At 49.1% G+C, this 27,050-nt stretch overlaps 1 protein-coding gene across 4 annotated transcripts in view; it reads right to left on the reverse strand.

The window, feature by feature from the left end:
- The window catches only part of CSMD2 (CUB and Sushi multiple domains 2), a 600,967-nt gene that overhangs the window by 237,918 nt on the left and 335,999 nt on the right, over positions 1-27,050 (reverse strand). For all 4 annotated transcript variants that reach the window (XM_045064163.1, XM_045064162.1, XM_045064161.1 and 1 more), the window contains exons 11-13: positions 23,493-23,596; positions 20,003-20,115; positions 4,930-5,112 (exon numbers count right to left, since the gene is read on the reverse strand). In XM_045064163.1, the coding sequence (XP_044920098.1) occupies positions 4,930-5,112; positions 20,003-20,115; positions 23,493-23,596 (400 nt within the window). The remainder of the gene's footprint in view (positions 1-4,929; positions 5,113-20,002; positions 20,116-23,492; positions 23,597-27,050) is intronic.

Raw genomic sequence — 27,050 nt, forward strand, 5'->3', positions numbered from 1 at the left:
TAGCTGAGATTGTATACAGTAGATGCTCAATAAATCAAAGATGGACGGATAAATGGGTGGGTAGAAGAAATGAGAAAAAATAAAGATTAGGGAAATGCTTCGGTGCTGATATATTGCACATTGGTGTAGAGCATTCATACAGTTCCAACAAAGATCATGGGTCCAGCTTTCATGACTTTGTTTAATGCTTGTCAATCTCTGATACTTCATGAGGGGAACTCAGCCAACGGCATGCCCATACTCTGAGCTAGCATTTTTGTCCTAAGGCTCCCTTGTTCCTCCTGCTGCAGATGAACCCTTGGATTCTGGAAATCTAGCACAGTGGAGAGAGTACAGGGTTTGAAGTAGGAACCTGCTCTGTCAATGAACACTTCAAATTCCAGCCCAATCCTTAGGGGTTTTATAACCTCTGAGTTAGTCCCCTCGTCTCCTTGAACTTTGTTTTCATTGGTAAAATGAGAGAAGAAAATATGCCATAAAGTTGTAGGAAAGATTCATTATCTTCCCAAATAACATAAAATGTTGAATAAATATCGCATCCTCCTTTACTCCAAGCTTTCTCACTGCTACAATCCTACAGACTTTAAGCAGAGCCTCACTTAACGCAAAAACAAAGATTTCTTCGTCCTTAGGATTGGGAAGTCTACAGTACCCTTGATTGGTGGGTCACAATCTCAGGTGGTTTTTCTCTCTGGGGATGTCTTTGGCAATGTCCAATAGGGAGACATTTTGGTCATCACACTGGCAGCAAGAGGGGTGTGTGTGCCACTGGCTTCTAGTGGATACAGGACAGGAATGTGGCTCAAACAACGCACAGGACTGTCCCTCCTCCACCAAAAGAATTATCTGGTCCAAAATGTCAATAGTGCTGAGCTTGAGAATCTGGATGACCCTATGACTCCATGCACTCCTTTGCAGATATGTGTATGTGTGTGTGTGTGTAGGTGTGTGTGCTCGCACGCGCAAGTGTGTGTGTCCAGTGAAGGACAGGGTGCGGGGATTTCAGGGGAACTCGGAGTTAAAATACAGGAGGGTAGTAGGAGAGGACCATTTCCTGCAACATTCCTACCCAGAACACCCTCCTTTACCTGAAAACTCTTCAAGGCCCAGCTTAAGCCCTCTATTCTCTGTGACATTTTCTTGGGACACCCAGGGACCCACTTCTCCCTCCCTGGTCTCTCAAGGTTTGGCTGCTGATTCCCAACTTACACTGTAACCATCCCAGGAGGCCCTGCCTTCACATTTCACACCTATGCCCGTATACATTAGGAGCTGAGCAATTAGGGTTCACACCTTCTCCCAATGGTTTACAAAATGGTGAAGAAAGCCTGAGCTTGTGAAGTCTTGGCATATCTCTGGTGGAGCCTGTTTTGAAACTTCTTTGGAAAGTGGCTGCTAATGGACTGATAATTGGTTTCCTGGCTTTCTTATGAAGTGTGAAGCATTCCGTGAGCCTGTCAACAAAGCATCAAGTATCTGCACATCTCCAGAGTTGTTTGTCCCTTCCCTCCTCTTGTAGCTCTTGCGGTGGAGACTAACTGGACATAGTAGCATGGGAAGGGCCCTCTCTTCTTTGGCAAGGAATGGGATGAAATGGGCAGAGCTGGGAAAGGGAGGAAAACGCACAGCCTGGCTAGAGCATGCCTACCAGGAGACCAGGTTGAGCACATTTCCCAGGCAGAGATTGAATAGCTCTGAATCCAATACGTGGTGCTTAGTACAGGGTATACACTCAGTAAATATTGTTGGATGGATGGAAAGGAGTACTACTTCCAACTGATTTTGAGCAGCGGTCTCTGGAGATGTGAATTAACTAAGGAAGAAGACAGTGAAAGGCAAGGATCTGGCTCCATTTTTTCTTTCAAAATGCTTTTCACTGTGAGAAACATCCTCTTCTTTAAAACCTCGATGAAAAAAGAGCATCTATTGAACATTTACTACTGTGAGGGCAGCTCAAAAGCCAATGCAATGATTCTGAAGTCGGCTTGCTGCAGAAAATGTTTGGGAACATGAAGGAAAGAGTGTATTTGTGTAGTCTCGGCAGGGCAATTTCCGAGTAAAGAGCTGTTTTGAAGAAAATGTTTTGAGAGAAGAACAATGTGCCACTTTGCACTTCTTTTGGACAATTGTTCATAGAAATTTGAACCATTAAAATTTTCCAATCTACTTTTAAATCGTAGGAAGGAAAGAATAGTTTGTCTGCTAAATATTGTACTAATATTCATTGTGACTAACGTGTGGGAAAATTTAGGGCGTTTATGTTGACTCTTGCTAGAGGTGCTTTTGTATGTACATTTATCTCTATAAAATACAGAGACTGTATTCTTTTATGTTTCTATGGATGTTTATAGATGTCGGCCCTTTCCTAGTGACTACCCGCTATCGATACGTATGATCTGGGGTCAGGGTCAGAACCCCAGTTTAACATATCCCTCAAGCAAAGTATATGACCTGCTCTGTCAATGACCCATTTTAGGAAATGGTTTCCAAGCATTTGCTGTGGGCAGTGAGGGCTGTTCATGCCGTAAGGACTGTTCATGTTCTATAAATATAATCATTGAGCCTTCGGGTTTGGGGAGCCAGAATAGCGTGCTACCCTACCGGATGATTAGTAAACCAAAATTCAGTGAGAGGATGCCCCAGCCATCATCATGATGCTGAGCCAGGACTGAAAAACAAGTCTTCAGAGTTTGAATCCAAAGTTATCTCTGTGCACCAGCATACCTGAATGCCATCTCTCACCCCCAGTTAGACTGTGAGGTCCCTGAGGATAAAGCCCAGGACCCACGGAAGCATCAGCTTAGGGGCTGGGTACTCAGTAGGGAGCTGACAGTTGGCACACCTTTGACTTCATGGAGTAGGAAGATGACCTTGCTGTGTGATGCAAAAGCATGGGGCCAGCTGGCTCTCTGGCCTCCTTCAGACTCAAGCTGTGTTTGGTTATACCCAAATGACCAGAAGAAAAAAACAAACAAAAAAAAACCCACAAAAAAACAAAACAAACAAACAAAAAACCTGAGCAATGGGAGTGCCTGGGGGATGCCAGCCCCCTACAACCCAGAATCATCCAGAAGATGAAATGCTGTGCTGGCCCCCCAGAGTGCCTGCTTTGCAGTTCTCAATAAGCCTCCGGCTCCTCTTCCTTATTTTAAGCCACCGAGAGCACTGCTCCATACTTGTCAGGACAACTCTGTCTTTGTTTCTTCTCAGCTCTTTGTAAGCAGTCTCCAGCTCACTGGAGGCTGCCAGCCTCAATCCTGGAAATGAAGAGCCTGCTGAGCAGCACTTCATGGCCCTCTGTTCTTATAGGAGGTTCTAAAAGGATTTCCTAAAACCCTTCCTCAGGGGCAAAAGGTCAAGGAAATTCTTGGAGGACTCATAGAGAGCCCTCAGATAATACTTTGCTGCCTCCATCTCTCAGCTTGTGAGGCAGGCAACTTTATCCTGTCCTAAGAAGCCAGCTGGCTCTGCTACCCACTTCATTTCCACCAGCTCTCTGCCCTAGTGGCCGGACCCTCTCCCAGTTCTCCCTGCCTTGTTTTACCTAATGGATTTCCAAGATAAAGCCCCCATAATACCTGAGACTCCCACAGTCTATACTTTTGTCTTCTGAGGTCCTGCCTCCAATTTGCAGAGAAGAGCCCTGTTCCTTCTACCACCTCAGGCCTTTGTTCCTGCTTGGCCTGGGCTGCTCTTTGCCAATGTCCCCTGCCTCTCCTGGCCCCAGTCCCCTTGGTTCCCAGTGTGCTACAAGGCTAACACTGTTGGGCACGATATTCTACCCACATTCAGCCACAGAAATGGGTAGATTTCATGCAATTTTATTTATTTTTTTTGCAACAAGGGTGTATATCTAAGCGTGATTTGATGTGTATCTAAGAACAATTTTTTCTTTAAATTTTTGCAAGGATCTTTGCATAAACTCACAAGTCATCATAAATTCTTTGTCAAAACAAAGTGATTTTTTGGTTTGAAAAGGTATGACCCAACTCACCAACTCATATGCTGAAGTCTTAGTCCTCATTGATGTTCCCTGGTAACCCCCAGACTATCCTCCCCCACTGCCCTGGGAGTCATTCTAGTTTGTAGCACCTGGAGACTCCAAGAAGCCCACTGCAGTGGGAGAAGTGATCAGAGGGTTGGGCTTCTGCCCTGCCCTGAGAGAAGTAGATGGAAAGAGATGGAGAAGGTGGGCGATGTTTGGGGGGAAGAGAAGCTGGAACCTTGACTTCTCAAGAGATCAAGTAGGCTCCTCCCTTTGCTGCACACAAGCCCCTCACACTTGCCAGTCTCACTGGGCCCAGAACTTAAAGAATTATTTTTGTCAGGAAGTATGGTCATCCCATCCCAGAGGAAGGAAGAAAGGCCTCCTTGATATTGCCATTGGATGGGCACTCCAGAGGATCAGTAATCCGAAGACAGCTTGATCCCCCATCCCTCCCTAACTCCAGTCCAAGAAGAAGCAATCTGAGGAAACTCCTCAGACCCTGGCAAGACTGTGGTTTCCCACCACACCTGGAGCCTGGTCCAGAGTCTACGATCTTACAAACCGGCCTGACCCTGGCTTGAATGTATGGTGTCACTGGTGGCAACAAGGACAAGGAACAAATGTCCAGGTCAGAGTCTCATGTACCAGGCCCTAGTGGCCTCTACCTTGCTCTCAAGGATCACCATGGATGGCAAGACATCATTGAAGAAGCCTTCCCTCCCCCCCCGCCACAAAGTTAAAAGCAATCATTTCCAGTATACATTACTGCCAGAAACGAGGACCCAACCAGCAAGGTTGGGAAGAACAGAAGAAAACAAGGGAAGCTGTTGCCAAGCTGTTGCCTGTGAGGTTCCCAAGGTTGGGGCTCTGAATTAGCTAGACAACGGGGCCCCCTGCCTCTTGGTGAAGACCCCGAAAAGGCCTTTTCCCCACTCACTTACACACACAGCCTGGCTTCTTAGCCGACCACTGGTTATTCTTTTGGCACGTGATTGCCTTCTGCCCCACCAGCTCAAAGGCAGGCTGGCACTCAAACTTGAGTGTGTCACCGTGGCGGAACCGGGAGCCTTCCCTCCGGCCGTAGGCAGGGATGCCGGGATCGCCACAGCTGCCCTGCTCGATCTCTGGAAGACAGGAAGAAGAGAAAACAGAGACAAAATGTGACTTCCTACCTCTCTTAGAGCGGGAGGTCCATGTTACACGCTCTGCTGCCCCTCTGCCTCGACTCAGTGCCCAGAGTGATACAGGTAAGACCTTTTATGAGAAGTCCTGCCGTGTCCTGTTTAAAACCCCATCCCAGGATCAAGGGGCCTTCCGGCCAGTAATATCCCTAAGACTCTGGGTTCACACAAAGCCCTCAAGGGGCTTGGATATTTTCACTCCGTGCAGGTAGGTCTCCATACTCTGTGAGATACCTGTCCCAGGAGCTAAGGAATCTGTCGTGAGCTTGCTGAACTTGCCTCTGCATTCAGAACGACCAGACAGACCTTCGGCTCAGTCCATTCCTGAGTGGCAAAGACAAGCATGAAATGAGGCGGCTTTGCTGCCTGCCATTCCCCAAACCAGAGATTAAGTGAGAATCAATATTCGCTGCTTTCTGACATGGAAGCACTTTCACAAAGGTTTTTTTTAAATTCAATTTGAGAAGGTACAGGTAAAATGAAACAAGTGGCTCACTGAGTATGCTTTTAAAGTTCGTTTGATTCAACCGTGTGAGTCACACATGGAGTGGGTTCCTGGAGACAACTCGCGGGTCCAGACGCCATGGGGCATGACAGGCTGGCAACCTCATGGGAGAGGCAATGAGGGCTTGGAGGCTTCAGGAAAGGAGTCTATCCTGGCCAAGTCCCTGAAGTTTCCTTTGGAGTCACCTCCACTTCCAGCAGCCCTGTGCTTGGTGCTGTGAGAGATGAAGGGGAATGAGAGGCCGGAGAGGGCTACCTGGAAGGGAGGAAGGAGAAGAGGAGGGGGAGCAGTTCCTGGGGGAAAAGGACCTCCTGCGGGGAAGATAGGGCGTAATGGATTTAGTGGCAGATGGTGAAGGGAGGATGGTAGGGTCTTGTGACTGGGAAGGGAGGCAGCTGGAGTAATCAGGGAAGTTTGCTGGACATCTTCCTAGGTTTGTCAGGCCAAAGGGACCCCGCCTTTGGTGTAGACGCCATAAGGAGCCAGGAGGAGGCACAGTCCCTGAAGTTGCCGTGTGTCATCCTAACAGGGATGATGTTGCAAAAACTTCCTAACAACCACAGCTGGTGAGGTTTCTGTGGGCTGCTCAGGCTAGCGCCATGCACTGCCTTTCATGGATATGCTCCTGAATTGTCCCATTCCTGTTACCTGAAAACCAGGGTCTCCAGATCTCTGCCGAGAGCTGGCAGAACAAGGCATTCTCTGACTGGGAGAGAGAGAGAGAGAGAGAGGGAGGGGAGAGAGAGAGAGAGAGAGAGAGAGAGAGAGTGTGTGTGTGTGTGTGTGTGTGTGTGTGTAGGTACCCAGAAGGAGCACCTAACTCAAATTTGGAAGGTGAGGCTGTGGGCAATAAGACATTAAACTTCAACACAAAATTTTAGGGGTTAACAAAAACTTAGCAAACAAGCCAGTAATATCTTAATGCAATATTTTTTAGAAAATCAAAACTAATGCATATAAATCAAACCTACAAAGAAGAACAATATTAGAACTTAAAGGCCAGATCTGACCCAGCATTTGTGTGCCTCATTTCTCCGGCCTCACACTTGTCCTGGTCTTCTGAGCCTCTTGTTAATTAAAATGTTGATATTTTTATCATATATAATTTGCACTAATCTTGGTTTAAAAAAAATATTGCATTAAATTATTTAACTGAAATACTGAGCATTTCGTCAACTCCTTTACAATCTATGCCCAAGGCATGTGCCTCTCTCATCTCAGCCTAGTCCCAGACTTGGCAACAGGGAAGGCTTCTTGGAGGAGGTGATGTCTACACCGCAAGGCCTAAAGGCTATGCAAGAGCCAGCAGGTGAAAAGAACAAGTGGGATTCACGGCAGTATTATTTACAACAGCCAAGGCATGGGAACATCTAACTATCCATCAATGAATGGGTAAAGAAAACGTACACACACACACACACACACACATACACACACACAGGAATATTATTCAGCCATAAAAAAAAGAAGAAAATCCTGATATTTGCAACAACATGGAGGAACCTTGCTTGAGGGCATGATGCTAAGTGAGGTAAGTCAAGACAGAGAAAGACAAATACTCAATGATCTCACTTATATGTGGAAGCTAAAAAAACCAAACTCATAAAAACAGAGTGAGTTAGGAGAGACTGAAGAAGGGGGTCAAAAGGCACACAGTTCCAGTTATAAGAGGAACAGGTCTTGGAGTGTCACATATGGCATGGTGACTCTAGTTCAGTGTCATATCGCATCTTTGAAAGTTGCTAAGAGGGTAGATCTTAAAAGTCCTCAACACACACACACACACACACACACACACACACACACTGAGGTGGTGTGACAGACACGTTAACTAACCTGATTGTGGTAATCCTCTCCCAATACATCCATGTACCAAATCATCACTCTGTGCACTTTTACTGGTGTCAATTATATTTCAGTAAAGCCGGTTAAAAACAAAACAAAAAAAAAAAAAACAAAGAAAGGAAGGAGTAGGAGGGAAGGGAGGGGAAGGGAAGAGCCCATGCAAAGCGTCAGAGGTGACACCGTTTGTTGGGCAAGGAGAGCAGAGATCACAACTAACTCATTGTTATGGTAACTGAGTTTGCTGTAGGACTAATACACGGTGCTGATGTCCTGTTGGCAGCCATTCTGAGCATTTTAATATTTCATCCTTATAGTAATGTTAAGAGCAAGGTACTATTCGTCCTACTTACAAGGTGAGGAAACTGAGGTGCAGAGAGATCATGTAGCTGTCCCAGGTCATCTGAGTGACTTGAGATCAAGACATGGGCTGTACGGTCCCAGGGTCTTACTGCAGCACCACATTGCCTGTCTCTGAGTACAAGTATGGGGGTTTTCTGCAAGGTGGTCGGAGATGAGGTTGCAAAAGGCTAAAGGCATTGTGCAATCTGCTAATGAGACTGGACTGTGGATGGGAAGCACTGGGGAGCCAACAAAAGGTTTCATTTGATTTAGCATTTCATATTATGTATTTTAAAGGATTACCCTGACTGTTGTCTGGAGAATGGTCTGGGGGCAGCAATTCTGGAGGCGGGGTGATTGTTCATTCATTCAAAAAACACATGGCTGTCTCCTAAGTGAACACCACCTTGCTGGGCCCTAGGGATACAGAACAAAGCAGACACAAGGCCTGCCCCATGAAGCTTTCATCTGGTGGGAGGCTCACAGTCATCTGGGAGATGTTTTGATGACATCCCAGACTGGGCAAGGTCAGAGGAGGTGGGGAGAGGCAGACAGACTTGGGAGGTGTAAAGTGAGCATGTCTGGGATAAAGGAGAGGCCAAGATCTACTGACGGATTGGCCTGGGTGCTTGGGTGCACTTTCACCGAGACAAGCATGCAGGAAGAGGACCAGTTCTGCACGATCACCGGTAAGATATGCTGAGTTTGAGCTCCAGGTGGACACATCTAGTGCAAAGTGGCTACATGGGTCTTAAAAGCCTAGCGTAGGAATACAGAATTTGAGATTCAGCTCACAGATGATAAAAGAAGCCATGAGAAGGATGCGGCCACCCATGGAGAATGAGAGAGGTCAGTTCTGGGCAGAACAGTTAGGAACATGGGATGGACCTGCAGAATGCTGGGTGAAAAATCCCAGGCAGTGCAGGGTCACAGATGCTTGAGGACTTTCAAGGAGGAGAACTCCAGCCTTGAATGCCATGGGGAAGTTTAGGTGGAGTGGACGAGCAGATTAGTGGAAGGAGGTCACTGCTCATACTGACTGGCAGGAGTAGCTGAGTGCAATGATGTGGCCACATGCTGTGGGAGAAGAGGAAGATGATATGGGAAGAGCAGATGACTTTTAAAGGAGGCATTTCTTGGAAGTGAAGAGAGAGAACTTAGGTGGCCACTCATGAGGAACATGGTCTTAAAGACAGCAGCTGAAAATGTTTTTAAGATCGAAGAAACTTAACCATATTTAAAATGAGGAAACAGACAGATACACAGAGTATATGTTAACTGAAGATCTGGAGAACAGATGGGGAGGAAAGCCCAAGGCCGTGGAGCAGGTAGGGCAGGGAAACGGGAGCACACTGGGAAGGTAGCTTGAGAGACCAGGGAGCTCCTTCCTGCATGGCAGGAGGGAGGAGATGAGGGCTCATTGAACTTTTAGGGGCAATGCAGGAGGATGAAGGAGGTCCTGTAATGGCATGGGCTCTACTTTTTAAATGGAAGAGGGGTCCACTGGTCTCATGGTCTTTGCTGAAGGACGGGGTCTGGTTGTGGGGAAAGAGATATGACATTGACAAGAATGTCTGAGACACTCCCCCTGGCGAAGAGGAATTCATGGCCACCTGAGGCTCACAGACGGGGGAGATGATACATGAACAGGGCACCCACAGCAGGGCTGCGGGACTTGTCCTTGAAGCCCTCAGTAGCTGGGCGCATGTGGAAGTGGAGAAAGAGGCTCCAGGACTGATTGAGGGGTGGGACTGGATTTACAGAAATGGAAGGCCACAGGGGCAATGGCAGAGGCATTATCCTTGGGGCTTAGCTAAAGGGAAAAAAGCAGGAGAGGATCACCTGGCCTAGGGTGGGTGATGCACGGGAGTAGAGTGGGAAGGAAGAGCAGAAGGGACAAAGGGCCAGTGCAGGCTAGGCAAGGTCAGAGGTGGCTTGGGAGGTCAGAGGTGCTGGAGGACAAGGTCTGGGACAGCCATGGTGCAGCACAGTAAGAGGAAGTGAAGGCAAGTGGCTGAAAGGCAAGGTGATGGAAAAGCTTGGAGTGGAGGGGAAGAGGCTGGTGACACTGATGGGAGGAGAGAAAGAGCCAGATATGGTAACAAAGTGAAGTCAAGGGATAAAGGGTGTACATGGCTGCAATGGCACTGGACACTGAACTCTGAACCAATCTCTCCAAGGGTGAAGTTCATAGGGTCTGGGGATATATGCTTCTGTCCCTGGAGAGGGCTACCAGGTAATGGGGGCCTCAAGGAGAAGTGAGGTTAACGGAGCACTTGGTGAAGAGGTCCAAGGCACTGGAGGGAGGTGATGCATGGGGCCAGGACCAGGACTGGGTGGAAGGGAGAAGAAGAGCAGGGAAGGTGGCTTTGTGAGTTTGCAGCTCCCCCCAGGAAGATGGAAGGCAGCTGGCTTGTGTTCCTCAGACACTCCCTGTCTTCATCTAGGCCTTCCCTCCAAGTCCAGGGCCAACCCCTGCTGGGAGCACAGACACCAAGGCTGCTTGACTTCCTGGAGAAGGCTCCATGTGCTCCACTGCCTGCCTGGAAGGCACTTGTCCTTGACCCTCGTGGTCAGGTGCTGACCAAGTTTGATGTCAGGGTCCAGAAAAACAAGTTGGTAAACCAAATTTTGACTTAGAGAAAATCAGGCATGCAATTCCCTGTTATCTGCTTACTCTAATTCTATTTTGTAAGTGTTTCTCTCACTCTCTCCTGCTTTCTCTCACTTTGTCTACAAAAGCCAGCCAGCAGACCAAAGAGAGTACTTGAGAGATGCCTGGAACTCCACTGTGATGGGCTTGGCACTCGGTGAATTTGCTTTTCCTTTGCTTGGAGGCTTTATCCCTATCATCTGTGATCAACCTCATTGTCTTCTCCTGGGTTCCTCAATTTCTAAAACCAAAGGAGCTGCATCATATATCTCTCTAAATTCACCATCTGAGGTGCTCCGAGAAGAGCAGTGCCACTTAGAGGAGGAAGGGGAATCCAGGCGTGGACTGTGCCTTGCTGCCTTTCCAAATGGGCGGGACTCCATGTGTCCCTCCGTCTACTCAGTAACCCCTAAGCCGGGGCTACTGCTTCCTCTCTTCCTCCATCACATGCCGACTCCTCACACTACGGGTCAGCTTACGAGGCCACCTCCTCAGAGATGCTGCCCCGGACCATGCACTTCAGGGGGCTCCCATTCTCTTGCCTCTTTTGGCACCCCATTTTTTCCTTCATGGTGATGACTGCCCCTTATAAAGATTTATTCATTTTATTAGTTATTGTTCTAGACACTTGGGGTATAGCAGTGGGAAAGAAGTTAAGAATGTCTCCCCTCAAGATGCTTCCTGTCTGGGGTGTGAGGGACAAAATGATTTGCTAGCTCAGATTCCTGGCTCCTTGCTGGCTTCTAGGTTGGCCCTCCTGTTTCCTCACCCACTAGAATGTCAACTCTATGAAGGCAGATGTTGGAGATGCCTTATTGACTACTGTGTACCCAGCACTTAGCACAGAGCTTGGAACACAGAGAACGGTCTGTTCAGTGTGGGAGTCCAGCTTGGACTGCATTTACTGCATGGAAACCGTGCCAAATGCCAGGCTCGGCACTACAGATATAGAGTGGCCTGACCCACGGCTCCTGCCCTTGGAGAGTCCTAGTCAAGGGGGTATAGAAATAAGTAAAGGGAAATGAGGGCAAAGGAAGAGGTGTGCACCTGCCGAATGGCTTTTGGGATTGCAGAGGAGGAAGCTCTGGCCTCGGGCTGGGAGAGTTGGAGTCCCAGCCACCCGGGAGTCAGCCAGGATCCCACCTTCCGCTCCCCACCTGCAGCCTCACTAAATGCTTCAGGCCAGCTCTCCCCACTAGACATCCCAGCACCCTCTGGTCTCCAGCCCCTTCTCACTGTCTAGTCCACCCCCTACGGGGATAGGAGCATCTGACAAGAGTGGGTCCCCTGCCTCTTGCCTCTATTCTGTACTCTGCAAAGCAGGGTGAGATTGCTCAGAAAGAAAAATCCGATCATTGCTGTGCCCTGCCCACTGATTCTTTGATGGCTGCCTAAAACACAGATTTAAGTCTCTAAATGCTTGGCATGGCAGGACCTTGCCCATACCCTCCTGCTCCAGACTTATCTTTGGCCATCACCGACCTTGAGATTTAGATGCACCCCTCCCAACCCTGGTCAGCCTGTGGGGAGGCAAACCAATGCAATAGCAATGAGCAAGGACCTAAATCCTGTCTCCAACATAGGTAGGAGACCTAAGGCACATTTTGGATTCTCCTGGAGCTCTAGTTTTGTCATCTGTAAAATGGAAATGGTAATCACACCTATCTTACAGGACTGTTGTGAGGATTTAATGAGCTTATGTATATAAGAAATTGTCAGAATGTCCAGCACGTGACACGTAAGCAGTAAGCAATAATGTTTTCCATCGTCATGATCACCGTGTGGCTGGTAGATCCCCACTGGCACTCACAGGGCTCTAACTTGGCCCCTGTGTCCTCTCTCCCTGAATGAACACCCCTGCTTGGCTGCCCAACAGAGAATCACCTTTAAGTGTCAACTCAAGCGCTTCCCAGTTGGGGATCCTCCCTCACACCATGGGGTAGACTAAGGGGATCTTTCCCTCCTCGCTCCCAGCCTTCCTGACAACTTTCTGTTACGGCACCATTACTGCAATTTGTGGCTTGTGTTTCTCCCTGTTAAATAGCAAGTTTCTTGAGGACAAAGACTGTTTTCGATATGTCTATCCTCCCAGCTTCTAGAAGGGTACAGGATGAAGAGAGGCAAGTAGAAGGAAGGATGGAAAGAAAGAAGCAGGAAGGAGGAAGGGAGAGTGTAGTGTCTGGAGAAGAGTTAGCAATTCACTGTGGGGGCACCTGGGTGGCTCAGTGGTTTAAAGCCTCTGCTTTTGGCTCAGGCCATGATCCCAGGGTCGTGGGATCGAGCTCCACATTGAGCTCTCTGCTCCGTGGAGTGCCTGCTTCCTCCTCTCTCTCTGCCTGCCTCTCTGCCTACTTGTGATCTCTGTCTGTCAAATAAATAAATAAAATCTTTAAAAAAAAATTCACTGTGGCAGGACGTGACAGTGAAGAGAGAGGAGGCCACAGAGAGGGTCTCAGGGATATCATGAAGGCCTGGGTCAATGACTGACGAGTCATCTATGTGTTGTTTTGGAGGCTGTGAGCTGCTCAAAGCCAAGGGTCCCATCTCTTCTGCCCTTTGTAGCTCCAGAACCAAGAACAGCGTCTGAGGCATGCTGAGCTGCCCAACCTATTGTTCAATTAGCACAAATTCCTGAGAGTCTGAGACATCTTTGGTGTTTGAGACAACCCTAAGGCATGCCTGGATCTCATGGATTTGCTCAGAACAATCCCACTCCACTTTTCTGCTTCTGATGGGAAGGGAAGCCAGAGGCAAGGGACACAGCACCTCTGCCTCTAGGTGCATTTCGGTGTTTGTGCTTCTCCTCGCAAAGGCTGGCACAAATGGGACGCAGACGGGGGTGGATGAAGTGGGTGACGTGCTTCCCACTCCAACTCCTTCCTCCACAACACTATCATGGGGATGTCACAGCTGAAGGAGGTTAGGAACCAGGGGTGAACGTGGATGCGTAGAGCATCAGGCTTACCTCCAAGCTGTTTGCATTAGCCCCACACTGAAGCTTGCTATCAGCAGAAGCCCATGTATTTTGAGAGTATATCTCACGGACAAATTACTTCCTGCCAATTTTCTCTTCAGTATCATAATGCCAGTTTATTGCAGACTGCTGCTGCACTTGTCGCCTGCCAAATTTTAATGGTACAGCATCCTCTGCTGCTTGCCGCCCCCGCGGGCCAGGACAGACTTGGTTACGGCGTGGATCCCACTGGGCTTTCCTGAGAACAGGCAACTGCTGCCTGTCTCCAACAAAACCCCAGCTCCCAGTGCCTGAGAACGCTTTAAGGGTCTCAGGGAAACTCTGAGTGTCTTAGGAACATGCCTGGTGTTGTTTCTGACCAAAACTGAGAGATTTGGGCCCATTTGCTCATGGGGAGCAAATCAAAAGAAGAGGTGTCCTGAAAATAGTGAAATAATGGACTTGAGGTAGAAAATGGCCTCGTGCTTGAGGCAAGGCAGGGTCCAAAAAGGAGTGGAGCCAGTATTGCAGGTCTGTTGCCCTTGGTCTTCTTTCCAGCCCAGATCATGGCCATCACTTCCAGGAAGCTCACCTGGGCTCCCTAGCAGAGTTAAATTCCAGGGAAGGCGATGGTGGCATTGCCAGCAGCGGGCTAGTCTTGCTTGTGTTCTACCTACTTGCTCTCTCAGACTTTATGTTCAAACTCTCAGGGATATCTGACCAACTTCTTTTCCTCCTTTATGCAAGTCTTCGTTTCAGATACCTGCTCCTCCAGGGAGCCATCCCTGATGCCCTCCAGCAAGGTTAGTGGCCCCTCCTTGATATTTCCCCATCTTCTTGCACTTTCTCGACTCTACTGAACATTGCTATGGCTGAGGTGAAGGCACAGATTGTTTTCTTGTCTTCATGGTCCCCATGAACTGAACAGTGTCTGCAACACACAGTAGGGGCTTAGATAATGTTGAATACAAGATGACCTCATTTCCAAGGTGAGTCCCTGCTGTTGGGTGTCCTTTCTTCATAGTTTGTCATGCCCTGATTCTTGATGTCTCCAGGGTCAAGGTCTCGGCTCCTTCCTCCCCTGTGCCAGTCAAATCCCCAGATTTAGCATTAGGCTGCCAGATTCCAGGCTCTGAGTCAGGAAGCGAGGAGACTCCCAGATTGATGCTAAAACTTGTTAGCAAGTTGTATGTAATTTTATAATGTTTCTGGTAAGTGCTAATTGCCTGTTCCTTAAATATTTCTTGTTCTACTGGGAAGCAAAGCAATTTCAACTATGAATGCATTTCCTACAGCTGGCTGCCCCCATGGAGGGGGACTGAATTTTTAGGCTCCGAGTACTCAGATTTTAATGATGCCTGAGTCCTCTCCCCAGCCCTGACCTGCAATTGTGACAAGCAGAACTGGAAGAATTTCTAGAAAATAAGTCCCCCAATTTTCCCACCTAGGGGCTCACACTTTTAATGGGGGGGGTGGAGTGATACTGTAGTGCTACCTGTCTGTCCCAAGGAAGCTTCTCTTTACCTGAGCTGGGGCAGAGGGTATATTGATGATGATGGGGCCAGAAGTGCCCTGGAGCATTCTTTATCCATGGATGCCTCATGCTACCTACAGAACATCTATATCACAGTTACCTTCCTATCGCTGAGCCAGGATGTCTATCCTGTATGAGATTCCCCAGAATCTGAATAAAAGGAGGACTAGAATGTGGATGGAGGTCATTGTGAAGCTTTGGGTGCAGGTTGCAAGAGGGGCTACAAGCCTAAGGAAGCAGGGGAGAGAGCGGGATTTTAAATGAGTGTTTCCTAAATGCTGGCCCTATGTTGGGACTTTCATGACACCAAGCCCTCAGGAACCGCACCCCCCCCATGAGATCAGTGTTTATCAGTCCCTCTTCACAAGTGAGAGTACCCAGGCTCAAAGATGTGGAAGGACTGGCTAAGACCACACACAGCGCAATGGGGATTACAGATTAGGTCTGTCTGACCCCAAAGCAATGGGGACAGTGGAGAGTGCCTGGCTCCTGTATCTGAGTGCTAGGAAGTTGAGAGGGTGTGAAGGAAGGGTGCTTGATTGTGTTTGTGTAGAAGTCATCACAACTTAATCTGAGAGCTTTTCTAAACACACTCTGTGTGCCAGGCACTGGGCTCAGCCCTGCAGGCCTGAAGAGATGGACATTCTATACTTCTGCCTAGAATGTGTTCTCAAGAGCCAGAATGTGGCTTAGAATTACTGTAAATGGAGATGGTGAGCTCAGTTTGGATGGAGTTATAGACTGAACGTTTGTGCCTCCCTCAAACTCGTATAGCATATGGAAAAGTTCTGACCTCAAAGGTTCTGGATTTGGAGGCAGGGCCTCTAAGGAAGTAATCAAGGCTAAATGAGGCCATCGGGGTGGGGCCCATATCCAAAAGGATTAGCGTCCTTATAAGAAGCGACACCAGCAAGCTCACGCTCCCTCCCTCTCTCCCTGTGCGAGTACCAAGGAAAAGTCACGCGAGGACAGTGACGAGGCTGCCCAGACTAGAAATTGGATCAGCCAGAACTTTGACCTTGGATTTCTCGCCTTCAGAACTGTGACAAAATAAATTTCTGTTTCAGCTCCTGGTCTATGGTATTTTTGTTATGTCCACCCAAGCAGAGTAGCACACATGCCTTGGGTTTGAGATGGCTGAGGGAGAAGTGTATAAAATGTGTCACAGGGAGACTGATATGCAAATGGGGAATAGATTTGGAAGTCGCCAGTGTTTAGGTTGAGAGGGAAGCCATGGGAGTAGATGCAATCCACTGTGGAAGGATCTAGAAAAAGAGGATGGAAAATAGGAGAGACCCTGGGGAAGTGCCTGCTCTGTGGGGGCCATGCAGGAGCTGTGAGGGAGCAGCCAGAGGGGTAGCAGACGAGCAGGAGGTTGCAGGTGGCAGAAGCCTAGAGAGGAAGATGGGTAATCACATTGGGATGCCAGGGGACTTAACCGACCCAGCTTTATTCATAGTAGAGGCTCCTCACCGTGAAGGCAAGAAATGGACAGCTTTTACCCTCCAATAAAAGGTCGAGGGTGGAAGGGACACGAAGGGGAAGGTACATTCCCTACATCCAAACTTTTAATTCCCTACATTTAAATCTCTACATTTAAACTTGCCCAAGTTCTTCTTCCCTGTGGACAAAGTGCAAACTCTTCATGAGGTCTCAAGGTTCTCAGTCACTTGGATCTGTCTCCTGCCACTTCTGCCTCCCTGCCCTCTGCTGCAGCTAGAGCGAACCATCTCATTTCTCAGGCAGTCTGGGGTGTGTAGTGCAGGTGGGAGGCAGGGACGTAGTGCCAGGCCACCTACAAGACAGCGAGGGAGCCAAGTGTTCCCTGGCAGAAGAGGACACACCCTGGAGTGGGAAACAGTGCTGATCACGGAGGCCTCACGTGCAGAGGAACCTCAGTGGTCCCAAGGGAAGACACTTCTCTGAGCCAGACACTGTGCAAGGAGCTCTCTGGGACTCTATTTCACTTTCTTCACAAGGCGTTAAGGTTGCCACTATTCTTTCCATTTTATAAGTAGGAAACTGAGGCTCCGACAGACCACAGGACTTGGCCAATCCCACAGCGGGGACCACGCTGGGATTCATCCGATCTGGTCCAATTCCGGAGTTTGTTCCATCTTCACCTGCCTCTGTGAGCAGGACACACGTAGACCCTTGGATTAATGATGTAAGGTAATGCCAGACTCTCTTCCTAATCTGTCACAAGTCTGAGCAGAGGTCCTGCTGACACCTAGTCTGTGACTAAAAGTCCCACCGCGGATATTTTCAGACTGCTTTAGTTTTCTGTTCTAGTCTGTGATGCTCCCGCTGAGGTTCCAGCACCCAGCGTCATGCTGGTCATGTGACAGGCTCATCATTACCTCTGGCCACGGTGGACACATGATGAACAAAACCCCAACTGGTTGTAATGAGGAGCCTGGGCTCATGCCATATGGCCCATGTAACTGGGGCACAGTGTTGGCTTCTAAGATTTTAAAAGGAATTGAAATTCTGTCACTTTGGAGACCCCTGGTAGAGGGGGGAAACATCATGGGCTTTGAAGCCAGTGAGACATGGAGTTGAATCTTGGCTCTTCCAGGTCCCAGACTTTGTGTGACCCCAGGCAGGACATTCCACCCTTGAGTTCCAAATTCCTCAGTTACAAAACAGCAGCCATCGGCTAGCTGTCACACCGGATAAGATGAAGCAGTTTCACAAACGTGTTTAGCTACAAATCCTTTCTTAAAAGAAGGCTTACAAGGAACAGAAGAGAAGAAAGGAGAAAGCATGGAGGCAGGATCAGAGCCTGCCCTGTTAGGCACACCCTACCTAAACTTGGTGATCCCTGAGGGTACCCCAAATGTATGCATGACAGTTTGAAAACCTTGAGAAAGTTAGCTTAAGTTTCCGGCACAAAACAGGCATTCAATGTTCGGTTCCTTTCTTTTCCGGTGAAACTATGCCAAACAAATCTAATTCCTCTTTCCTACATAACAGCCCTTCAAATATTTAGACGCAGCTCTCAGCTCTCCCCTGAGCCCACTCTTCTCCCAGATGCATTTTCAGGGGGCTCTTAACCTTTCTCACAGGGTTTGACTTCAGTTCTCTCCCAGCATGATATCAAGGGTCCCCACAATTAGGTCCAATTCTCGATGCCTGGTCAGAACGAGAAACCAGCACCACTGACTCCCTGGGGTAAATTCTAGCTGCTAAGTTCTCAAACATTCACAGAGGACTTGCTATTTATTCTCACTTGCTCTCATCTTGGTGACTTAGCCAGGAGCTCTACCCCACTGAGGTCTTTCTGCACGTTGTTTGCTCACTGCTATACTGTCGTCCCCCTTTCCGGCTCATGCTATTTATGGCTTAACCACGCCATTGATAAAATATGGACAGAATAAGGGCAGGTGGGTGGCACATAGGATAATTCATCCCCACTTCTGGAAACATTCACTGCTGAACATCCAGAGAACTTCAGACATGAGGGAAACTTTTGAAACCCTGAGTCCGAATCCATTCCCATTTTCCAAGTAGCGAGTGTCAGAGCTTGGCCTGAATCCTGATTTCTCTCTGCCATCCCCCATCTGTGTGTGTGTAACTCTATGTACCCGAAGAACCATTTGCTTACCTACCTGTGTCCTCACTCATTAGTCACCCATAATTGCTGTGCAATTCTTAGTTTCACATCCTTGACCACACTTACTCTTCACAGAAGCCCTGGGCGTATTATCACCTCCATGTCCCAGGTGAAGAAACAGAGCCCCAGAGAGGCTCCCTGACCTGCCATGGGGCTAGAAAGGGACAGAACCAGGATGTGAACTCAGCACTTGTCCCCCCATTGGTGCTCTGGCTGCTGTTGTCTCCACTTGACATGTGCCTCCTGTTCTTAGAACAGGACCTCCACTGTCCTAGCCTCCTAAACTGGGAGAGAATAGAGTTCTGTTGTTTTAAGCTGCCCCTCAGTGTGTGGTCCTTTATCCAAGCAGCTGGGCAAAACTGACAGAACTCCTGTGTACCTAGCTTGGAGACAGAGTACAGGTCTTGGTCCAGGTGGAACCCCAGACCCCTGGGGTGGGGGGGCTCACACTGAGCAGAGTAAGAGCCTTTTGGAGTTATTACCCCCAACTCATCTCATGTAGAATCATCAGGTCTCTGAACAGGGGTGGGGAAAAACCTTCTCTCCCTCATCCTCTGGCCCCTGTCTCTCTGAGTCATTTTCAAGACTCATGGCTCACTTTCTTGATAGAACCTTTCCGGATGTCACACACAGGATGACCGCCCCTTTCTCTGTGCTCCCACTAGCTGTTTGCCACAGATGTCTTGCTTTAATAATAGCGTATGTTTCCTCCTCTGTCTCACCACTGAAGTGCAGACCCTTGCAAGGTCTCAGATCTGATGTGTCTGTTTCCTGAGTGCTGGGCTAGGCTCTGCCACCTACCAAATCTGCTAACCAAATGCTTGGGGATGGCTTCTGCTCCCCTTTCTGCGGGGGTTGGCATTAGCAGTCATCACCAATGGGAAATCTGGAAGCACACAGTAGGTGGATGGTGGAAGTATCCTGGGCCCAGAGTTCACTGTTCCCTTGATGCTGGCTCCCAGTGAGATTCAGGTCACCCTCTTTTGTATCATCCTCGGGTCACCAATGGTGTGTATCTGTCCCTAGCCCTGTGTGCATCACTCAGCTCTATGACACCCAAGTATGGCAGCTTGGGAAGCTCCAGAAGTCTATGGGGTCTTTTAAAGGTCTACACAAGCCAGATATGAATTATAGATGAAACTAATGCATGTCTTTGGCACTGTGTGGCCTAAGCCTCAAGTGATTTATCCCAGATAATCCTCAAAACAATCCAGGAGAACCACTGGCCAAAGCAAGTTGAGGCTCAGACAAGTCAAGTAATGTGCTTACGGAGAGGAAGTTAGCGTGGGACACAATCAGAATTCGAACCCAGAGCTTGCTGACGCACATCTGGACCCCAAGTCTGACTCCAGAGTGAGTGGATCAGCCCCCCCTCCAGCTGCAGTTACCTTCATAAGAAGCCTTGAATCCCAGGGAGCTGCCGCTGCCATCAGTTTGGAAGAGGAGCCACATTTGATGGTTGGTGCTGACAATGAGATCTGGGACCGACGTACCTGTCAGGCTGTCAGGACAGCAAGATTTAGAGAAGTGCCCCCCACTCTGGCACCCCACAGAATGACTAGGAGCCCTGCCCTGTCAGGTGAATTTGGGCCCCACTCTGTTTAATACTGGAGCCCAATGACGGGTGCTCCAGTGGCTGAGAGACTCATCACCTCTCCCCTCCAGCCACGGGCAAGACTTGTGTTTACGGGTGACCCCCTAGCCCAGACCCCTGGGCTCTCGAGGAAGACCTGGGTCCTTGCTTTCTCAGGGGCCGGGGTTAGCTGTAGCCTGATCGACTGAAGGGGTATCTACACACCTGCCATCTCTGATCTCTCATGTGAACTACCAAAGAAAAGACAGAGACAGAAACCCATTTCCCCAGTCAAGCCCAGCCACTTTTTTTAATAAGACATCTCTTTCAGCTCTATATGGAAATATCAGCTTCCCTATATGAAGAAAGGCTTAAAGTGCAGCCTTCCCTCTGGGGCCACATACTTTCTGAAGAATAGAGTTTAGACATGGGGAGGATTGAGTTCACATTTACGGAATGCCTATCCAAGCCAGATAATTTTCCCTCCGTTATCTTATTTAATGATCCCAGTAGCCCAGTGAGATAGGGGCTGTGTTACCCCCATGTTACAGATGAGAAGACAAGGGTGGAAAATGGGTGGTGGCTTTCCCAAGGTCAGCCTGATGGAGAGTGGCAGAGCCAGAGTCCACAGCAGAGGCTGGGCTTTCCAGAAGAAACCTGGTTTCTTCTTGCTGCTGAGACCAAACAGATCACTAGCACAGACCAGGGGGGTGGTGGTGGATGGTGTGATTGGATTAATGGATCTTAATCTCTACTCCATTCTGGGGTCTTAAAGGTTGTGGGGGGCACTGAGTTGGCTGTATGAGATGATAAGGCACAATGTGAGTGCTGTGGGTGTGGGGCTGGGGGAGACACCTGGGTACATTGGACTGGCCCATGTGACATTGCCAGACTAGGGTACTGGCATTCTGCAGGGAGTAAGGATTGCGGCCAAGCCAGGGCTGGCTCCTAACTCTAGGATGGCAGAGTCCATTTGACCCAATCATGACAACAAAGGAGGCCAACCATTCTGCATATGTTTCCCTGAAGTCTGAGATGGATGCTGGCCTATGGAGATCTAAGAGTTGGGGGGAGAGCCCTGGGCTGTTATAGGACTTATTGAGAGCTTTCTCTCTCTCTCTCTTTTTTTTTTTTTTAAAGATTTTATTTATTTATTTGACAGAGAGAAATCACAAGTAGGCAGAGAGGTAGGCAGAGAGAGAGAGGAGGAAGCAGGCTCCCTGCTGAGCAGAGAGCCCGATGCGGGACTCGATCCCAGGACCCTGAGATCATGACCTGAGCCGAAGGCAGCGGCTTAACTACTGAGCCACCCAGGCGCCCTTGAGAGCTTTCTCAAAACTTATAGAGACTTGGGTATAAACCCTGGATCAGTCATTCATTTGCCATGGGGCCATGGGCAAGGGACTGAGCCACTCTGGGATTTTTCATTTTGAGTTAAATGAGGGGAACGGGTTATAAGAATCTTTCTGGCTCTGCTCTTCTAAGGTTCTCTGACAGAGCATCCTGGGATTTTTGTCCTGAGAGGAGACAGAGCCAGGATCCTGGCCTTCTGAGCATACCAAGCTGAGGGACCATACAAGGCAGGTGAGAGATGGCAGATACACCGGAAGAGGAATTGAGTATGATGGCTAATTTTATATGTCATTTTGCCTGGGTCATGGGATACCCAGATATCTGGAAAAACATAATTCTGACTGTTTCTGTGAAGATGGCTCTGGATGACTTTAACATTTTAATTGGTAGACTGAGTAAAGCAGATTGCCCTACCCCATATAGATGGGTCTCATCTAATCAGGTGAAGAAACATGGAACAAAAAGACTAACCCTCTCCCAAGTAAAAGAGAATTCTTTCTGCCTGCCTGACTTCCATCTGGGACATTGCTTTTTTTTTTTTTTTTCCTTCCCTTTTTTCCTGCCTTTGACTTGAACAGAAACATCAGCTCTTCCAGGTCTAGAGCCTGCTGGCCTTTGCACTAAAACTACATCATCAGCTCTCCTAGGTCACAGCTTGCCGACTCACCCTGCAGATCCTGGGACTTGTCAGTGTACATTAGCACGTGAACTAATTCCTTATAATAAATTCCTGGCTTTCTGTGTATATCCTATTTGTTCTGTTTCTCTGGAGAACCCTGATTCATACAGTGGAGTGGGCCAGAGGGAGGATGTCCTCCAGGCTCACATCTCATTCCTTTCTCATAAGAAATTTCAAGTATCAGCCATGCCACCTGATTCCAAGGGTAACGTCGTGAGTCACTTAACTGCCCTGACAGAATTTCTCTGGCAGCTGTGGGGAAGATGTGGGAAGCACCCAGAACAGAACAGCTCCTGCACAAAGCAGCTAGGACTGAAGAGCCATTTCTCCTTCAGCATGAAAACTAAAGGGCACTGGCCTGGGGCTAGCCTGGTGGGGAAGAGCACTGGCACGGGATGCTGTCCTGGACTGAAATCAAAAGGCATGAACTCAAGTGCTGGTTCTGCCACCAACCAGCTTTGCAATGTTTAGGCCTTAGTTTCCCCACCTGTTAAATGGGGCTAATGACACAACTAAATGAGATATCTGATGTGCAAGTTCCCTTCCTGGAGCCTGTGCAAGCAGTGGATGTTTGGTGTGTGGGAAAGCTTCCCTGCTCCCAACCCCCCCATCTGGGCAAGGGAGATGAGCGAGATCAGGCCGTCTGAGCTGGACCACATGTACTGAACAGGAGTGTTCTCCTGTGTTTATGTCAGGCTGATGGTGGCAGGCAAAGGAAGATCCAACAGAACGGAATCCTAGGATAGCGCATTATCCTCTCCCTTGGTAGACCATGTGACACAAGCCTTTCCTGGCTCAGGAATTGTGGCCACTGTGTGCACAGGGTCCCAAATCCCTGAAACAGCTCATTTCCCAGAGAGTTCTGAGCACACAGGGAGGTCAGCAGCACACTTCTGGACCATCTCTGTCTGGAGTCAGACTTCCACAGATAGACATGGGCTTGAGGAGAAACTAGTGGGTGGCGGAGGAAGGAGCTGCATGAAGCAGCAGCTCACCACGTGGAATGCTCCAGGTGCACACCCAGAACCTCAAATCCCCATCCTCCCTGAGAAACAGTTCCTTCTGCCCACTTCTCCTGGAACTTCCTAGAGAGAATGTGGCCAGGGCTCTGTTTCCTTCCACCAGAGTAGAGGGGCTGTTTCCTTCCACCACACCCCTGGGCTTAATGTGGTGTGACCCTGGGGACCAGACAGGGTGCAGTGTACCATCCCACCACCCCTAGGCCAGGGCCATGTGCTCCCCACCCTCTGGACCAGAGCCCTGCTTCACTTACACGTAGAGAACAGTTTTCTGGTCCCCGTCCTGCCCGCCGTCCCCGACCGTCAGGGTGTCGTAGCCCCTCTCCAAGTCAAAGTCCTCAAAGGCCAGCTTGATCACCTGGGGAGGGATCACGGGGTTAGGGAGCAGGCAGGGGCTGCCGGGAGACACTCATACAGCTGTGAGGAGTTCCCTCCTTAGGTTCCGAAGCCCAGGGTCCCTGGGACACCACCCCACACAGCCTCTGATCCAAACGAAGCATTTCCACACCACCTTTTGGAGTGTGAACTTTCTCTCCAGGCCTTACAGCCTCTGGGGTCCCCTGATGTTTTCCAGAGATGTTCACAGCACATCTGGGAAATTCTGGGGGCTGCCATGACAACATCAGGCACATCTGGCTGCCTGTGAGAAGATTAGATTCTCTCTTCATGCTTTAATGCACAGAAGTCCCCCTGGACTTCGTGGCAATATTTTAGGTCACATGTGGAATCTCAGCCATCTTTTTTTTTTTTTAAAGATTTTATTTATTTGACAGACAGAGATCACAAGTAGCCAGAGAGGCAGGCAGAGAGAGAGGAGGAAGCAGGCTCCCTGCTGAGCAGAGAGCTCGACGCGGGGCTCGATCCCAGAATCCTGGGATCATGACCTGAGCCGAAGGCAGAGGCCTTAACCCAATGAGCCACCCAGGTGCCCCGAATCTCAGCCATCTTACCTGCCCCCAGGGACCTGCAGAAGTTTCTTTTAGCCCCTCCTCTGCCTGCCTTTCTCTATCCTTTTTTGTTTATTCATTGAATAAATGAATGGTCCAGGAAGGAGGTTTCAACAAAATTCTTCTCTCTTAATTCATTTTAGTTCTGCCTTCTACAATATTTCCTAAGCATCCATCACGTTTCAGGTCTCAACAGTGAGCACAGCCTCTGCCCTTGGTGAGCAGGGGAGACAGAACATACACTGAGAACCACCAAGCCTCTGCTGGGTGGCAGGTATTCCAAAGACGGCTGTAGGTGCACAGAGAAGCCGGGGGCTCATGGAGCCTGCGGTGGGGGCTGTCTGAGGGTTCTGAAGGCTTCGGAAGACGGTCAGGCCACAGGGGGTGCTGGCAGAGGGAAGGACCTGTCCTGAAGAGTCAGATGCATAGGGCCTGAGTTTGGGCAGAAATGGGACATTCCAGAACGAGTATTTGTTATCTGTTGGTGGAAGGTCTGCACAGTGAGCACAGCTGCTAGCTGTTTCATTCTGGGGGACAATGTGGCTGGGCCTCAGTGCAAGGAGGGGACACAGGAAGGTCCAGAACTTAAGAAATTTACTTGGAGCTAAGTCTGAAAGGTCTTAAAAATCTCCCGTGGCCCAAAGAGTTGAAGTTTATCTTGGCAGGGGCATTAAGAAAAGTTTCAAAAAGTGGGTGGCAGTGGCACATTAGTGTTTGAGAAAAATGTCAGTCTGGCTGCTGGTGTGGAAACCGGTGTGGCAGGAGGGAGGCCAGAGGCGGTAGGGAGAGCTCCCTCTAGGTGGGCAGTAGAGGAAGGCGGTGGGCATGGAAAACACAGACAGGTCCTGGCAGTGTTCAGGGCTTTGTGACTGTGTGGGTGTGGGGACCAAGGGACAGGGAGGGATTCAGGATGACCTGTGGGTCCCTGGAAGAGTGAGAGGTATTGCCATGCACAAAATGGGACACGGGGAGGCTCCACTCCTAATGGTTACTCTGGGCTTCTTTTTGCCTGTTCTGTTTTTTTTTTTTTTTAAGTTTTTATTTAAATTCCAGTTAGTGAACATTCAGAGTAATATCAGTTTTAGGGATACAATACAGTGATACCACACTTCCATACAATACCCGGTGGTCAGCATAGCAAGGGTGCCCCTCAATCCCATACCCTATTCCCCACCCCCCACCCCCGCTTCTGGTAACCATCAGGCTGTTCTCTAGAGTCTGTTTCTTGGTTTGCCTCTCTTTTTTCTCACCCTATGATTGTTTCGTGTCTTGAATTCCATGTATAAATGAAATCACATGGTATAGTCTTTCTCTGACTGACTTGTTTTGCTCAGTAGTATACTCTCTAGATCCACCTACGTCCTTACAAATGGCAAGATGACATTCTTTTTAAGGGGTGAGTAATACTCCACTGCAGACATTGTCCACATCTTCTCTATCCACTCATCTGCAGCTCCAGTGTGATGAAGAGCTTCCATCTCCAGTGGGAAGGCTGAAGATGTTACTCTGTGTTCTGTTGTACAGCTCAAGAAATAGAGAATTCTATGGATAGATGTTCCCTATTGTGAAGGCCTCCTCTATGGGAACCTACATACTGCTAGGGTGCTGGTACAGCCTCACCCCCAGTGCCCTCAGGGACCTCAGAAGCCACCGTCTGCTACACTGGTTCATCAGCCCAGCTGCCATGTCTGAGGCCCCTCCATACTGGGCATGGCGTTCTTATGAGCATCTCTGTATAAGAACACCTGCGAGCACAGAACAGGATAGCGGAGGAGATGAGTGGCACTGGTTGGAAGAAAGGTTAAAGGATGCTTTAAAGGAGAGCGATCTCTGGGCTGTGGCAGTCACATGGAGGAGTGGGGAGGTAGGCCTGCAGCAGGCAACAGCTGGGGTGTGTTAGGAAGGAGGAATGGCACAGAACAGTCAGCAGTGAGTGGGGATGCCTTTACTCCTGTGGTTGTCCCATTTTAGGCCAGCTCACCCCTCTCACTCCCTGATGGCCCACGGCATCACCACAGGACCATCTGCTCGGCCCGGAATCTCCTTCCCCTCTCACCCTCCCTGGTCCTGGTCCTGTCCTGACATCACCATCTCTAAGCCAGACACACACTGAGGGGCCCAGTGTATCTGCTCCCTGCGGCCCTCCCCATTGCAAGTCAGTGTGGCTCCCTGAGCTCCTGGGTACCCCCTTATACTGGCCAGTTCCAACTGTGGTTTGCACAGACCCCTCCTTCCCTGCTGGCTCTGCTAGCAACGTCTCTTCCCCCAGGCCCTGTCTTCACCAGGTGCTCCCATACCCCTCCCTCACCTCTGGGTCCGCATTTACCTACCGCTCTGGTACTAATCTGTTTACCCGCTCCTCCACTACACCAGGAACTTCTGGGGGGGTAGGGGGAGTAGGGACCAGTCTTCCTGCCTCTGATGCCCCTGCCTGTCACTGTACCAGCCACAGTCCAGGGACTTAGATAGTGCTGAACCAGAGAATGTTTTCCAAACCGTTTCTGGTTTTCCTGCATGGAACAATGGCTAGGCCCTCGGTCCCCCACCAGAGTTACTGTCTAGAACAAAGACTGGCAAACCATTCCTGTAAAGGCCCACAGAGTAATTATTTTGCCCTGTGCAGACACCTATGCTGCTGTAGCATGAATGTACCCATAGACAGCATGCACACAATTTAAAAAATCAAGCAATGAACTAGTTTGAGCCCAGAGGGGCAAGCCTGTTGACTCCCGGTCAATGAGATTCTTTGAGACACTTAATCATAGTTCTTGATCAAGTTCTCTTACAAGCATGGACCCTCTACCACATGCTCGACACTGTTTGGGGCAGTTAGGACACATCAGTTCAGGGAAACTCACAACAACC

Source organism: Mustela putorius, unplaced genomic scaffold (assembly GCF_011764305.1).
Source record: "Mustela putorius furo isolate JIRA1106 unplaced genomic scaffold, ASM1176430v1.1 tig00003853_pilon_pilon_pilon, whole genome shotgun sequence".
Lineage (NCBI taxonomy): Eukaryota > Metazoa > Chordata > Mammalia > Carnivora > Mustelidae > Mustela > Mustela putorius.